This window comes from Sander vitreus, chromosome 7 (genome assembly GCF_031162955.1).
Source record: "Sander vitreus isolate 19-12246 chromosome 7, sanVit1, whole genome shotgun sequence".
NCBI lineage: Eukaryota > Metazoa > Chordata > Actinopteri > Perciformes > Percidae > Sander > Sander vitreus.
The window spans coordinates 10402186-10419886 of NC_135861.1; the positions used below are offsets into that span (position 1 = coordinate 10402186).

Here is a 17701-nt window from a genome sequence, read left to right on the forward strand (position 1 = left end):
TTCACGTTTTGCTTCACGCATCACATTGCATTAAAAGCCACACCTTCTAGGTAACAGTTTGCTGGCCATAAATAAGTGTATATAGCCACATTTTACAAGCTGTTGGCTATTAGTTAAACCACATACAAAGTAATTTACAGTAAAGGCTCTGGCGCCCAGCTAGCTATTACCACACCAATTTCTTTCACGCTGTACATTCAATTCATTAGTCTGGAGGCAACAACCACAGACAGGTTATTTGTTGATGATGTTCTGTAGAAATCAGCTGTTTCGTAAGCTTATGCCCCCATTGCTTAAAACTCAATGTGTGGGCAGAGTTGTTTATATTGATGCAACACGTGAATAAAGGCACAGTATTGGCCTGCATCTGATGATCTCCACTACAAAACATGTAGGTCTACTATTACAGCCCAGTCTCATGGCAGATCGTGAAATGGTTATGTTATTGAATCTATTGATTCGTGAACAGGACACGATTATGTCGTTTTTTTCGTGTGGTGATTACGAATTTTAATTTAATGTATTTAAATGTGAAGCATATTTCGTGATCACAGCACGACAACGGTAGGGAGTAGTATGAAAAGCAGAAAATCTGCGTAGGGAGGTTGGTCGGGGTGGTGGATGGCTCAAACAATACAGGACTGTTGCAGTTCCTTTCCCAGTATGTTCTTTTCCTAACCTCAACCGTCCCGTTGTTGTGGCATTTCATGTCCCTGTTGTTGCATGCCACAGAGACCATGAATCGTGTCCCTGCGCCCGGGGATCGCGTCCACGTGTGGCGGTCTGTCCCGTTGTTGTCGCCGGCGTGTGGTGTTTATTTTCCCCGTTGTGACGTTTAATTTCCCCGTTTTGTGTCCAGCAGAGCAGCACAGTGTCATGGCAGTTCGTGAAATGGTAACGTTCGAAAATCGTGTACCTGTATACGAAACAATAAATCAAAATAACGTGACTATTTCACAAACTGGCGTGAGACCGGGTTGACTATTACACAAGTGTAAATAAAGCATAAATAAATATACCTACTACTCCTACATTTTATTGTGACTGAACTAAGCCTCTCTCATCTGTTTTGAATGGTACCATAAATGTGCATCATAAATTGTCACACTGTTTTCCTTCCTGAAGATTTATTTGCATGAACCCACATTGAATCAATTTTCCCTTCCTCTGATGCCTCTTTCTTATCTATCTACTCTCACATTATCTAAGTGAATGGAGCAATTGTTAGAAAATATATATATCCTTGTGTGACTAATTAAACCTTTAGAACACTGTGAACTGACCTCTGCTTTGTGTCACTTTGTTCTCTGAGCACTCGTAACTGCTTTTAGAGTCAACTCACAGAGGCAAAGCCAGTAGGTGATAGTATACGAACCACAAAACAATCGGGATTGGATTGTTTCATAACAGTATCCCTGGAAATAGGAACAGAAAGTAATCATCTCTAGGACGTGTCATTCATACCCATAATATATCGAGCCAACAGACTCAATGACTAGGCAGCAATACAATACAAAGTGAGCAGAAATTAAGAGTCCAAAGACAAAAGAAGAGAGACAGAAGGCAAATGTTCTCATTCAGTTTACGTGTGTTATAGTGTTGTCGTGCCTGATTTTGCTTCTGTGTTTGCGTGTACAGTACGTGTCCTCTGGTGACTCACATAATGCTGTTACCATCACAGTCACTCCCAGCAGATGTCCCAACATGCCCACAGAGCTTCACACATGGAAACATACAGAAATACCCGCCATCCCTGCATACATATAGTAGATACACAGATGACCTTCGCCGTTGATGACTCGGTTTCCGTGCCAACAGTCTTGTTCGCCTGTCCAGGTGTGAAAACTATTAACAGCCAGGAGTGAGTCAAGTAGAGGGAAAGTATAAAGTTGCCAGGAAGGAATGACGGGAAGAAAAATAAGAGGAAATAGGATAGGCAAAAAAAAGGTGAGAGCTCACAGTGAGACTGGGGAGGACAAAGGGGAAATAGAAGTATGTCAAGTGGAGTGGAGATTTAAAAAGAAGAAGTGTGCTTCTGTGTGACTAATTGGAAAGAAGAGGGCAGTGAACAGGCAGGGTTAGAGGTGTTATTCCTACTGGGGCCACTCATAGTCAGAAAGAGTCTGGTAAAGATGAACGTGTCCTTGGGCGCCCAGTTAGCTCAGTTGGTAGAGCGGGCGTCCATATATAGAGGTTTACTCCTCGACGCAGCGGGCCTGGGTTTGACTCCGAACTCGGCCCTTTGCTGCATGTCATCCTCTCTCTCTCTCTCTCTCTCTCTCATGTCTTCAGCTGTCCTGTCAATAAAGGCCTAAAATGGCCAAAAAAGTATGTTAAAAGAAAAAAGAACGTGTCCTCCAAAATTGTAAATCGGATAATTTTCTGTATGCCTTTGTGATTCTGTCAGGAAGAAAACTAATCGGCTGCTGTGAGTGCTCCAACCATGAGCATGATTTTAGCAATTGCTCAGAAAACATTTAACAAAAGATTGTGTGAGAAGAAGTGGGGAAAATAGGTGGGCTAGACAGGAGCAGAATTATTAACAGTAAATTATAGTATTATGTAACTAGCCAGCAGAGGCAGGCTATCTAAGTTAGCGAATACTGCATAATAAATTCACCTCTCCTAAGCCCTTTTTAGACATGGAATACGTGACATTGCTGGCTTCATCTTTGTCATTCAGACATGAAAGAGTCACAATGACTGTGCAATCTTTGTCACCTAGTGCACACGAGGGAGCAGAGGGAGAGAAAGCAGTGGTGAGTTTAAAAATTCTATGATAAGGAGTGGTTTCTGTTCTTACACAGGCTACATCACTTATTTAAATATTTAATTTTAATTAATGACCATTGTGAGCTTAAGGGGACGCCCTCGCTTCTCATAGTGAATCCCCAATTTTGTGTTAGTTTTTCCATGTGTTGCTGCAGCCTTTAGTCATTCTGCCATTCAATTCAGACCTGTAAAAACGTGATATGTAAACATTACTAGGTCTGACCTAGTAGGATTGCATATGTCAGTTTACGTAAAAGTGACTCATGTGCTTATTCAGACATGAGACCAACATGTTTCATTGCCATCAGATTAACGTCAAGGGGTGCACGTCTGAAAGAGTCTTTAAAAGAATGAGATCCTTATGATGTTGTATTTATTCTGCATTTCAAACAATTTTAGAGCACATGCTGTTCTGTCTAGTCTCGCTTTGAAAAAGAGATTCTGAATCTCAATGGGATTTCTCCTGGTTAAATAAAGGTTAAATAAAAAATTTAAAAAAATTGTCAGACCATCCACATGCTGTGGAGGAGGGTCTGGCTAGTCCACATAGCATTCCAGGATGGGAGAAAAACTTGCTCTGGTTAATTGGCATTTCTTTAAACCAATCACAATCGTCATGGGCGGCCCTAAGCTCCGCACGGAGCCGCTGTGAAATAGTCGTACGAGAGAAAACTCAGATTTGACAGATAGTCTAGCTAGCTGTCTCAATTTACCCTGCAGAGATCTGAGGAGCAGTTAACCATAGTCCTCAAATCCACCGGAGTTTAAAATTCCAACACAAAGAAAGCGGAAGGAAACAGACATCGGCGAAAATACATGCATCCGGCGGAATGTCCTGCGGCACCGGAGCAATCCCGGAAGTGGAAGATCAAGGATATAGGCTATGTTCTATTTAACACTGAAGAGAACTGCACCAGACCTTGGCAAAATCACTTGGCAAAATTTGAGATGTATGGTTGGTCAAGGCCAGAGCAAAATGTCCCTTCTCAATTTTTTTATGCATTGACAGCTAGTCATAGGCAGTACATACAATTATCAGGAGAGGCAAACCAGGCAAATGCTTGTTGTTATATAAGTTGTAATGAGTATAAACAAAGAAGGCCTCCTTCTCGCTCGCTGTGTATAAATCATGTGCAAATAACACCAGCTTTTTCCAAATGTAAGTGTGTGACTTCTGGAGTGTGAGTTCTAACAGGCATTGTTGTGAGTTGATATTTGTTACATATTTACATGTTGCTCCTCCTTTGTTGTTCAAATACTTAAAAGTGTGTTTGCATCGTTTTATTTATTATTTTTAACAGCTGGTGTTATTTGCACATGATTTATACACAGCTAGAAAAGCTTGATGGATATGCAGTGCGGTGCTTTACATACAGCATGCACACATTTCCAGATTTGTTCATAAGTATACTGTGTATGTGCCTCCATATATGTGTGTGTGCTTCTCCACTGAGCTGTCAGTGCATCTGGAGACTTTCAAATAGGATTTCTGCTGCTCGGCGGAGGTTTATGCCGACACTGGGGCTTTTGATTCGCCGCTCACTCACGGACAGCCATGCATGACGGACTGCTTCCTCCACCGCAGAGAAGGAGAGAGGGAAAGAGGGGAGAGACCAACTGGAGATGAGCAGATGGAGAAAGTGAGAGGCAGACAGAAAAGAGGAGGAGGTGGATAAAAGGTAGAGGGTGTTAGAAACAGAAAGTGAAGGAAGAAATGTGGACCTAAAATGCTAAGAATGAGGGAAGAAGAAAAGACAGACTGCTGGACAGAAAGAAAAAAGTCTGTGCTCTGTAGTCAGTTTGGAGAAAAGAGGATATTTCTAACACTGCTTGGAAAATCCTTTACCCACATTTCAGCGAAGTTGAAAGGTGATTACTTTCACCACTTAAAATGAAACTTAATTACATGTCAGGATTCAGGCAATCGCTTTAAATTCTAACTGGCAGCAACAACCCACTAATGACTAATACAAGTTATTTGTGACTGTTTTATGGGTCTGCTGTATGATTTCATCTAAGCTAGTGTTTCTGCATCTCAATTAGGATTAATGGTATTGGTAGGAAGCTTCCAGACGGTTCAAACTGTGTGACGAGTTTGCCAATAATGATTTGCAAAGTAACATTTGGCTTGGTTTCAGCTGGGGAAGCTATCCTGGAGCTATTGAGTTAGGACTTCCTTAGGAGCCATTTAGTCAGTAACTGATAATATGGTGATCCAATTTTTGTGCAAAATCTTGTCCAAATAAAACCACTGTTAAAGGCTTTGTTTCTGTTACAGCACACAGATAATTATCTTTGGGAGGAAAGATTGTCGTTTTGTTAAATATTGAAAAAATGAACACATCCTGCCTTGTTCTTCCGTTTGTAAAATCAACGTACTGTAAGGCCTTTTATCAAAAGATAAATTTGTTCGTAAACATTACATAAAGACGTGGGAAGCAGTCGGTACTCAAACAACAGATGAAAAGCTAGAGACAATGGAGCTGATGAGCTGACACCAGCCACTATATTTATCTCAGTTCTAGGTGTGGTCTAAATTATGATCATTATCCTCTGTCTGTGGTGATAAAAATATATCCTCTCATTTAGGTCAAGGCGATTGTGTCCGTCATTACGCAGAAAACCATCATAGTTTTTTGGCCTTTATTAGCGACCGGTTCCATTCCTCTCGAGTGAAAATGGCCATTAGGGTTATAAATAGATTACATCGTAAGTGAGAAATGTAAGAGGTAATTACCAAAGTGCCATTCCTGTAACCTGTGTCATTAGCATTATTATTATTATTATGATCATCAGCAGGACTGCTCTCAGGGATAGGACAGCCAGCATTGGAGCAACACACACTGTTGAGATGGGTGCACTCATCACACTGGGGTTTTGAGTTTGTCTAACGGCCCGAGTAGGCAACTATTTATACCGTACTATGAATTAGGTATAGACAGTAAATTGTTACGTGATGACACCTGAGTCAGTTCCTTTCACTGAAGAAAGATGTGATAGCTCCAAACAAAAGCATGGGCCTTAAGTTAATGTTCTTCATTCATGAGATTGTATCTATTGGCTATATTCTTATTTTCTATATTCTATTCTATAGTATTTATGTTTTTCTATAATTTTTTTACTGAAACAACCCAAAGTCCCCACAGTGATTCTAATTTTAAAATGATAAAAATAGAACCTTCTGGTAATTTCAGTGTGTGTGTGTGTGTGTGTGTGTGTGTGTGTGTGTGTGTGTGTGTGTGTGTGTGTGTGTGTGTGTGTGCGTGTGTGTGTGTGTAATTAGTCGTGATGAAGTATTGCAATGGCTCAAAGGTGAAATGGGCTGGAAACTTCTCCATATCAGACGTCAGCAGTGGTGATAACATATCGGACATATCATCATAAATCTGTCTATATTCGTGTACCTGTCTATGGCCTGTGCCTTTTTTCTTCTAAACCTTGAGCCGACACTTTCTCACTCTTTTCCTCTCCCTTCTCCTGATTTGTTCTCTCACTTCCTCTCTCTCACTCTAAATGTCTCTGTCAGTGTCTCCACAGTGCTCTCGCACTGTAACACCTTTTCTCTCCTTCTCTTTCTCTCTTCTTCATTTATACATAGTTTGAGAAGTTACGGTGCAAATAAAAGAGTGAGAGATTGAAGGGGACAACTGTGACAAAAATGGCAATACTGAACACAATATCACTAACTTCAATAAACAGGATGACATTCATTCTACGAATAATATAATGAAGTCACCCATATATTTTGGAACAGCAGTAATATTTTGAAAGAAATATAATGCTCTCTGCTCTGATTTTTTTACCAACTGAATGAGATCATGTTTTAATGAATCTATCTGCAAAGTCACAAAAATGTTCAAACTGAATATACCTGCAAAATGTTCAATGACAACGGATTTAATTAGGTTTCCCTAGCCGCTCAAAGCAACTTAAGTATGATTTACCTTTCCATGGTTATGTTTCAACACCTTTAAGATCAGTCATCAAACCATTCTGTTGCTTCTGATGTAAAATATCTCTAAAATTATAAATAAATAAATAAAATCTTAATATAATAACCCTCTTGTGACTTGCTCGTGGTTTCTCCCTTGACTGCACACTGTCAATTCTGTAAATGCAGAGTGTAGTACAGAACAATTACAATTACATGATCATTAAATAAAATGATTGTATCGTAATGATAATTATAATAAGATGAATGTAAAGCAAAACTTTAAAATGGTCACATTGTGTATGTGTGTTACTGAACACAATGGAGTCTCACACATTTACATAAATGGGGCGTGTGACAGGCAAGAGCTAAGATTTGAGAAGAGGGAACAGAAAAGCACAATCTGCAGATTTCTCCAGAAACTAATTAGTGCAGCACAAACACACACACACACACACACACACATGTACAGACACACATTTCTATTAGCAGCCCTACGTGCACGCTGAGTTTAAAATTAGCACACAGTCTGTTGAACAACAAACAGGCTACAGGGAGGAAGACGTGCTGCCAGAAGGCTGAGAGACAATAGAGAGATGAACGCATGTCGGTGTTAACTTCAAAAAATATCATCAAGCATTCATAAACTTTTACTATATTGTTTTTCTTTGTTTTGTTTATTGGCATTAACTGTAAACCTCTGGTCGGGGTGTAGTGGCTCAAAAGGTAATTTCCCGGGAGTTAAACAGGTGCAATCAGCCTGCAAACACAAGTACAGGGAATCATCTTGTGAAAAAACTATATCAACTATATCAAATCACTCAATTTGCATACAAACAAATGTCTATTTACCACTTTCATTCTATTGTACTGCATATTAGGCCTATATTTTTTTTTGTGGGCACTTGTTCGGCCTTTATTTTGATAGGACAGCTGAAGACATGAAAAGCAAGCAGTTAAAGAGTGTGCTAAGAAATCATTCTGTTTGTGATACTGTACTTAAATTGGCAATTGACAAACTCCATTTCTCTAGAGACTGAAGCTGTAGCTGCAGCATGTTGATTGACATGTTTTAATTATGTAAAGACATGTTCAAGGAGTTCAGATACAGCCTGTATCAGGGCCATATTTAGTTCAATGTTATATGTCACTATTTTTGGTAGCCTACTGTACTTAAATGGCCAGTATGTACTTTATTTGTTTTATTCATTGAAGCCTCTATGTTTACAGGCTTGTGGTGATAAGCAATGTGCTATAGATGCCAAAACAAATCTATGTTTGGTACTGCCAATTTGTTTTGTTTTGTCATGGTTCAATAAACAATAAACAATACACTTCGTGAGAAACAAATTGTGGCAGAGAATCGCGATATCAATTCTAAGCTAAAAAATCGTGATTCATATTTTTCCCCGAATCGTGCAGGCCTACTGCATATCCATTTAACTGCGACAATACCAACCTCATGAAACGTTTTATATTTGCAGTTTGAAACAGAACTGATACACAGAATGTGATTTGTTTAAAGTTTGTGGCTGTAGACAATTTTTTTGAGGAAATTAAGAGTAAATATACTTTAGTGGACAACGTAAACAGTAGCAAAGATTAGCATAATGCCACACTGAATTCAAAATCTTGTAAAAAATCATAATTGTTTTGTTTCTCGTATCAGTTTGTTTGTTACTTGTTACTTGGTTGTCATTAGACAGACAAAGTTAAAGTTTCCATTTCCACTGCACTGCCCACTGAAGGCACTTTGGATAAAAGCCTGCACAAAATTGCATGCATTACATTCCTCTCACTAATGGCTTATAAAGTCACTTTTATCAACATATTTGCATTACGGTTCACTTTGCATGATGCTCTGTAGTTATGTTTGCTAAAAAAAAGCGGTGGGATTGATGCATCAAAAGAAAAGGAAAAGCAGTGCATCATTATGCTAGGTCTAGACTTAACTTAAAGATAACTTTTTTGTTAAATGAAAATGAAACTTTAAGAAATATAAAATATAAAAGCATGTTTATATTTCTTAAAGTAAGTCAGATATTGTAAAAAAGGAAGAAAACAAAGTGGTATCGTATTGGCACTATCAAAATATTCAAATTAAACTCAGTGAACTGCAGTTTCATGATTAAACCTAATAGGCCCTTTTCACAGCAGCCATTTTGACATGCCAATGCAGGGCAAACACAGGTTTAATTAATAACATTAATTATTGGCTCTGTTCCATTTGGCTGGTGGCGCAGGGCCCTGGTATGAGCTAGCATGCAGGCCTTGCTCACTGGAATGGCTGTGACCATAATTCATTTCACCTGTGTTTGCCCTGCTATGACATGTCAAAATGGCTGCTGTGAAAAGGGCCTATTCAATCTTTGAAATGCTAATTAGAGGGGCTCCACTGATTCCTTGCCTATAATCTTTACCTTGAAACACAGGAGCCATTCGTTATAGCAATAAATGCCTTACAGTACAATTTCAAACCAAAAGGTAAGAGAGGGGGAAGCTAATTATATGAAGCTAGTTAGCCAAATGGCTCGATAACAGAGTAAGATATTACTGTATATTTATTTATTTATATTGGATTATTAGTTATCATTAGTTTTTGTTGTGAAATAATGATTGTCCAGGACTTCGCCCACTAAGGCTGAGATCAACCAATAAGATTATTTTAGGCTCCAAAGCTGATCTGCCACTTAGAAATCAGTAATGCTATGCAAGTGAGGAAAGGTGAGCAAATGGTTGTTGCTTCAAACTCCAGCTGTTAGCGTGCGACTGCAGAGTGGTATTGAACAGCTGTGGTGGACAATTTAACATTTAAAGGCCATGGTTGATTGTTGAAATTGTTTTCACAATTCCAGAACATCTGCAAAAGGTGCACAACCTGCAACCAATCTAGACATCATTTTCACGCATATATAAAGATATAAACCGCCACAGAGAGGATTTCAGCATGTTTCCCAGGTGTACTTTTTCAAGGATTGAATAACTCACATAAATGAGTTGCAAATACATGGCGTGTGGGTGTTTCAATATCCCTCATCCATATTCATAAGAGCTGCAACACTCAGGGTTTATCCTTTTAAGGTGCTAAACTGACAATGACAGCACACAACACACATCACACATGAAAACATCAAATGAAAAGGGGTTCATTTGGCTCATTCCAAGATACTACTTATCCATTTTAGAATGAAAAATGCTACCTATAATTTACACGTTATTTTAGGCCCAGTTTAATATGCAACTTCATTTTATACAATATTAGTAGTAGGGGGTCCCTGTCCTGTCTCTCTTTCAGTTAAAGGGTCCTTGGTTTAAAAAACGTTGAAGACTTTAGAGTAACAAGACTAGTGGTCTACAGCCATGCTAATGGTTCTGTGAGGCTGTACTTAGGCACAGCTGTGCTCTACACTAAATGCTAATGGCAGCATGCTACCATATAGTCACAATGACAATGCTAACATGCCGATGTTAAGCAGGTATAATGTATATACCACGTTCACCATCCTAGTTTAGCATTTATTAATGAGCAATAAACACCGATGGGAATCTCCAATCCAAATCCAATCGCTCACCATTAGTTCACAAACGATCAATTAATAAACTGAAAGCCACCCTTCCAGAATCAGATACATGGACTATAATCTCTCTCTGATCCTCTTTGGTCAGATAATTGGTGTCACTCTCCTGGTTTAGTCTTCTAAATGTTATCTGATGCAAAAGGCGTCGGAACGTAACAAGATATGGATGCTGGCAGTGCTTATTAGATTACCAGAACAGAGAGTGCCATCAATTAAATTAAATAATGATCTGTGATTCTAGACAGAACAGGGTGCTCGACCCCCAACACACAGCTGTAAAGGAACTGGAGAAATGTTATCATTATTTGCTTTTAAGATCAAATTTTTAGCAAATAGCTTTTTAGCTTTTTCTCTCAAGTGGTAGATAGTTTCCTTCAATCACGTTTCAGTCGTTAAAACACGAAGAAGAAATTTTATTTTTGATGGCATGACAGGACTTCATGTGTGGCTTTGTGCTTGTTAAATAGTCATAATAATAGTCGGTCATACCTGACATGTTTATATAAAATTATCTTTTTGGCTTGCCTGGCTAAGTCTGCTAACTGTTATCTGATGCAAATGGAATCAGAGCGTAGTACAACGGATATGGAGCCTGGCACTGTTTATTAGATTACCAGGACACACAGTACAATGATTAGGTGTGATAATAATGGATAATGTTTAGTTTAAGTATTAATCCATAGCTGCAGACATAACAAGGCTGGAGCTCTGCCACATAGAGCTGAGGGGATATGGAAGGATAGTGTGTGACTTAAAAAAAAATTTTTTAATTAGTTTGAATAATTATGGAGAATATTTCATTCTAAAGAGGCTAAAAAAAACATCTAAGGGACTGTACATCGTATATGCACATTCCCATGATATTTCCTCACTGTGAACATGAACTTGTCAAATTGTCTGGGTAGATATCCTCTGAATAAAACAAAATCCTAAAAATAGATTTAAGAGATTGTGTTTCTATTAAATATTGTATGGAGAAGATAGTAACTGTTAATAGGAATAGAGAGCTAATCCATAATTCATGGGAACACAAACAATGGCAGGACCAGTGTATTAATTTGTATAAGATGGAGAAGTGAGTCAAATTCAGCAGAGCTTTGTGTGCAATTCACATGTGTGTGTTTCAAACATGTACATTAATGTATGTTTTGGGGAAATATTAAATTACTTAAGCATGAAGTACCCAAAAATCTTTCTGCTATAAATATATGTGTGGCAGTTCTTTTTTTAACTAGGGTGGTGGTTGGATTTGATGCTGTTGTGTCATGTTTTCCAGTTTGCACTACAGGAAATCCCCTGTGGGTTCCTTCAATTAATAAACATCACAATTTATTGCACATGCTTCCTGCATGAATTATGTTGAGGCAAGTAGGAGTGACTGTAGTGTGTGCGTGTGTGTGTGTGTGTGTGTGTGTGTGTGTGTGTGTGTGTGTGTGTGTGTGTGTGTGTATTTTGTGTGTGTTAATCTATCACAAATGCAGTCCAAATCCCTAAATCAGAGGCTTATCAACTTCTTCCTCCTTCCACTTCATTAGCATTATCCATTATTATTAACCTGTAGTACTCACTCTGTCTCTCACGCTCTCTCTTTCACACACACACACACACACACACACACACACACACACACACACACACACACACACACACACACACAGAAGACCACATGTACAAGCATGTGTACCTGAGCAGAGATCAAAGCTTGGTTTTAAAAATAATCGCACATGAGCCAGACAGAAGCTGCTGCACTGTACATACAGAAGGCAAATTTGAAAATCACAACCAGTAAAACCGTCATAACATGCCGTGCAAAGAATGACTAAGACTTAGTTAAAGGTGCAGTAGGTAAGACTTATAAAACTAACTTTCTGTCATATTTGCTGAAAGTGACCCTATGTTCAAGTAGAACTACATGAAGCAGGTAATTAAAAAATAATCTGGCTCCTCTGGCACCACCTACAGCCTGTAGTGTGATTTGCAAAAGGCCACCGCTCCCTGTTCAGATACACCAATCAGGGCCGGGGTGTCTAACTGCGTGTCAATCACTGCTCATGCACACACATTCATTCTCCCTTGTGGGGGGAGGGGCTTAGGAGACCGTTTTAGGCTTTAGCGGAAAGGGGGGAGGAACTGAGAAGTTGTCGATGTTGGCAAAGTCCTGGATCTTCGCAATCCTACCTACAGCACCTTTAAAATTGACTACTGTTCTCTGGAAATTGACATCCTGCTTTTCTTGCTTGGATTTGGGTTTTAAAAGTAAACTTGTCATGTAAAATATTGGCCGTTTGTGTTTAGATTGTACAAAATCAACCCGTTTGACAGGTAGACTGAACAAATCATACACCAACTTCACTCATACACATTTGTTACACAGGTAACCTTTAAAGGTAAACTATTGTGTTTTTCCTTATCTTCTGTCACATCTATAATGTGATAATGTCAGATTTTCATTTTAAATGTGGCCAGAGCTTCAAATAATGAGGTAAACGTATTTCAGAGAAACATCTGTGAGCTGAAACTGATTTCCCCACTGTTCTGAACGCTCTGGTTTCAACCGTTTTTTCTACTCTCGGCTCCGTGTCATGTAGCACCCAGCCAGGCCTTCTCCGGCCTTCTATGATTTGTCATCTGCTCCAGGTAGGCAAGACTGAAGTGTTGTTGTTTCTTTAAGCTACTGCGGTGTTAACATTGTTGCATGTAGCTGCTCGCTAACGGCAGTTAAAGATGTAATCTTGGCTCCCAATGTTCATTTCTCCCCAATTTCTGGTCACACTGCTGCTGAAACGTGTCCGGTTATTTAGTATTTGGTTCAGAAGCCTTTATCTGCGATTTCTGACGGTAGAACGTGCTGCTATATTCTCTTGCTGTACACTGCTAACTAACTCAGTAGCTGCATGCTAACACCAGGGAAACCTGTAATCATTGCTGCCAATGTTGTTCATTTCTCCCCAATTTTGGGTCACACTCAGTGTCATATTTGGTTTATAAGTCTTTATTGGGGTTTTTCACGGTACAAGGTCCTGCTGTATACTCCGTTGAAGCCACCGACTGTACGGATACAGTAACAGGAACGCTGATACAGAATCTGACCAATCAGAGCAGACTGGGCATTTTCGGGAGGGCCGCTTAAAGAGACAGGTGCTCCAACAGAGCGTCTCAGGCAGAGGGTGAATACAAGTGCAGCAGCCATGGGCAGTATAAGAAAAAAAGTGTTTTTTTGAACATTAAAGCTTGTAAACATGTTCTAGTACAAACACAAAATACACGTATGGACCTGAAAATGTTATATAATAGATCAACTTTATGTATAATACACATTTTCACTGTGTAGGGATTTCTTTTTCTTTTTAAAAATGTAAATCCATCTTTAAGAGACACTGAATGTGTTGGCTGACTGTGTCAGAGAGCAGTAGATTTAACTCTCTTCTTATTTTGGAGACAGCAGTTTATGGTGAATCTGCATAATACCACTGAAAAAAAACATACAAAAAAAACCACTTCTAATTACCACTACAGTTTATCGGTGTTGTTAACTCTAATAATATTAGTCATTTACCCTTGCTTGGCAGTGGATGCTAATTTGTTAGGATAGAGCAACAGGGTGAATGATGTAACAGGTACACATGGATGATTCAGGTGCCAATGTTCTTTCCCACAAAAGCAAATGAAAAATGAGACAGAACAACTCAACCGCAGTTTGTTTAATCCAGCAGAGTGTTTATCGTGCTGTCTGCCAATTATATGGCCCTGACCAGTGGGAATAAATGGGTGCCAGCATGGCTAACATATCAGATGTGGCCTCGTGCTTCTGGTTGTCTTTCCTGTCTGCACAGGGAGGCTGTGATTTGATATTTGTCACCAGTCGCTGACGCTGGGGCTGATAGTTTGAACCCGTCACCAAAGGCAAGCGTAAACCTCCTCTCAATCAAAGATGGCCTCTTAACCTCCTCTCTTCTCCTCATCCCTCAACCCCTCTGCACATTAATGGAGATTCCATCAGCGCCTCAGGTAGGAATTATTGCCACTTGCTGAGCCCTTAAACTCACTAGCTATGTTTCCATCCACTATGTCAATCAAATTATCTGAAGTTCGCTAAAAGCATTGAGGCGAACAAAGCCGGTCAAAGTGTTTAAACGGCGTTAAAGTGAATAAAAACCTGTGCGTAATGACCTCATGTGCTGTTTTGCGGTCAAATTAGTATATCGAATAGATTTGAGACATGTTAAGGTGTTTCCATTCATGTTCGCACTCAATCGCACAACATTCAAGCTAACATTTGCAAACAAAGTTTTGCTAGCCCAAATGGATCGCGCCGTCTACCTACAAATGATTAATATTGCGCAAGTTATAATAGTGCTTAGTGCCAGCTGATGAGTGACATATCAAGCTATAATAAGACAACAACGACACTATCAAAACATCGCTATGATGATGCAGATGCACGTTATGGCATTTCATTTTTGCTATCTAAAATTGCCGTTAAATGTCGCTCGTGAAGCGACATATAACGTTTGTCCACTTAAATCTGTCTTTGTTGATACTCGCCATGTCTGCAAAAAAGCGGAAATACGTGGCGGAAATGACCTAAAACTTCTTCTTCATTTTATGGCGGGTTGCAACCATAAAATGACCTGAAACGTAATTATTTATTCGGCAAATAACGTATCCATCAGTTTATTGCATAAGCCGTTTACCAATTAGGGACTGTTCGTTATTTAATTAAGGGGCCACCGGAGGAGTTTTGCGGCCTCTAACCTAAAAAGACTTGACCCTCCCCTCGTCAGTAATAATTTTCCTATGACCCTCCAAAATGATTTGAAAAAGAGGCATGACCCTCCCCTTGCATGCAAGTTTGCATTTAACAAAGAAGTACAGATGCCATTTGAGTTTTTACAGCCATGACGTACAGGAGTTAACCTCTGCATTCTCATCTTACACATCCCACTCCTCTGTTATGGTGTGGTAGCCATTTCAGTAGATTTACTCACTAACATTGTTGCATATTACAAAACACAAGCAGATTTTAAATTACATTGTAACAATTTAACAATTCGCCCTTATGAAATCCAATCACGGCACGGCTGTTTTGGAACGCAATAGACAGACACTTAAATTCAACTAAAATGTAACGGTGAACAATCAGTGTTCGACCTCCAGTCTGTTTAGATGCCTCTCCAAACTCACCATAAAACGTTAAGACACGTTAAGAAAAAATATCCGTATTTTGCCGTAATCCAATGACACGGAAAAAAAGTAATCCACAGCGATCAGTAGATCCACAAACAGAGTCACGGTGTATCCAGCAAGGCCGATACGAGCGTCACATTCACCAGCCAGCTCCAAACAGGTGAACGAGGCCTCTCCACTTCGCCGTTTAAACAAAGTGCAATAAACGTATAAAAGTCAAAATCTACACAAAACTCGCAATCAATTAGTAAGCTGACATCACATTTATATACATGGTATTAAGGAAACCTTTATTGCAAGGTTGGCACAGCAAGATGTCCAGACTTGTGCAACAGTAACTTTCGTTTTTTGCATCCTGCTGCTCCCATCGTCAGCCAGGTAATATTTGTTTCACTAAAGCAGTATATGAATGTATTACCTACCACTGTTTAGTGGTTTTGTGTTATTTAAGATATTTATAAAATATCTGGTCATGCCAGACGTAATTATTCCACTCATTTTTTAAACAATGCAAGACACCAGGGGGGCGGTGCTCCTCCTACTCCCCCAGGAAACTCTGCGTATGCGGTCAGACCCATCTGCTAGGGGGCCGAGACTGAGAGCTACATGAATAAATATGCACCAAACAAACTACTTTGAAATTTTTGCTCAAAGTAGTTGAGCCTAGACTAAAAAAATTTGGATGACCCTCCCCTCAACAAAAAATAAAAAGACATGACCCTCCCCTATTTTCCTCCGGTGGTCCAGTCCATAAATACCGAACAGTCCCTTAAGAGAAAATCCATTGAGATGATCTTTTCCACACTCAAACTTAGGTGCGTTGAAATAAACTTTTTGTTTCTGTTTATCATCTAAACCTGAAACATTAGTCAAATATGACAAATATGACTCTCTCTCTACAGAATAAAATTATTCATACATAAAAGCTTAGTCCCTGACTATAACAAAAAATCGGCTGTTTTTGATTCCATTTATGCCATACAACAATCTTCCCTTGTTGCACAAATCCACAGTGGCAAAGTAAGGACAGGCATAAGAAGAAAAAAAAAAGATTAAATCATTATGACAACACACACACACACACACACACACACACACACACACACAAACATATCTCCTTGTCAAACCTGACCTACCTCAGTGAGGTGCGGGTTGGGGTTGAATCCACACTGGTTACAGACGGTGGCCTTACACTGGGTGCAGGTGTTGTAGTTGGGTACAGCCGGTGGGTTGGACAGCTCTGTGCTTGTGCACACTGGACACAGTTTGCTGCTCGGCATTGGTGCGATCTGCGGCACCGAGTAGGGCGAGGTGGGCGTCAGGCCGCGGTCAGGAGACACAGAGGGAGACCGGCCTGTCCTGGAGCCGCCCGAACCGCTGAAGTCGACTTGGAGGTTTCGACGGGAGGCGTGCTGACCAGGACTTGGCTGACCTCCATGGCCTCCCATGCTGGACCCAGCTGGACCGTGAACCATCCCATGGCCAGACCCGGGGCCATGCCCCATGCCAGGCCCCTGGCTTGACTGCATATGTCGGGGGGAAGTTGGAGTCTCGTGAGTGGCCAGGCGGTAGGGCTCGACAGCTCTGGACCCTAGTCCTCCACCTCCGCCCATTCCTACTCCCCCTATTCCTCCCATTCCTCCTCCTCCCATACCTCCTCCTCCTATTCCTCCCATTCCTCCTCCTCCCATACCACCTCCACCTACTCCTCCCATTCCTCCTCCTCCATGGCCTCCTTGTTGCATGCCAGGCTTGGGGCTGCCCATCGGACCCCTGGAAGAGAGGGACAAAGCAAAATAAAAGAGATTAACATCAACTCTTTTAATTACAATTAAAGGGTCAGGTTAGATTCCTGCTATCACCCCAATATTATAGAAACAAACAGAATTCCGTTCAGTCCTTAGAACACTGAAAACAACATTGAAACAGTTTGACTATGGACTATTTCTGTTCTGTTTCAAAGTAGTTCTGATGAATATTGTTCACAGCAAGATCCTTAAATCATCAAGAGTAAACGGGACAAAAAGAGATTTTGTTAATGAAATGAGTGTTTGCTAAACTGAGGCAGGGCAGGCCTGACAATCTCTGGATATCTCCACGTTGTTGAAGCGTTGTGCATGGGACTGGAGTAAGTACCTACTCCATTTACAAGGATTTTGCATGGTGTTTTCTTTTTTTTAACTTTCCCCCAAAACCAAGAATACAAGGGCAAAAGTGTAAGGAATGGAATAAA

At 40.1% G+C, this 17701-nt stretch overlaps 1 protein-coding gene across 1 annotated transcript in view; it reads right to left on the bottom strand.

Annotated features, from left to right (window-relative positions):
* bsna (bassoon presynaptic cytomatrix protein a) overlaps window positions 1-17701 on the bottom strand; it is a 154764-nt gene that overhangs the window by 93378 nt on the left and 43685 nt on the right. The window contains exon 2 of the mRNA XM_078253852.1: window positions 16605-17241. Within this exon, the coding sequence (XP_078109978.1) occupies window positions 16605-17241 (637 nt within the window). The remainder of the gene's footprint in view (window positions 1-16604; window positions 17242-17701) is intronic.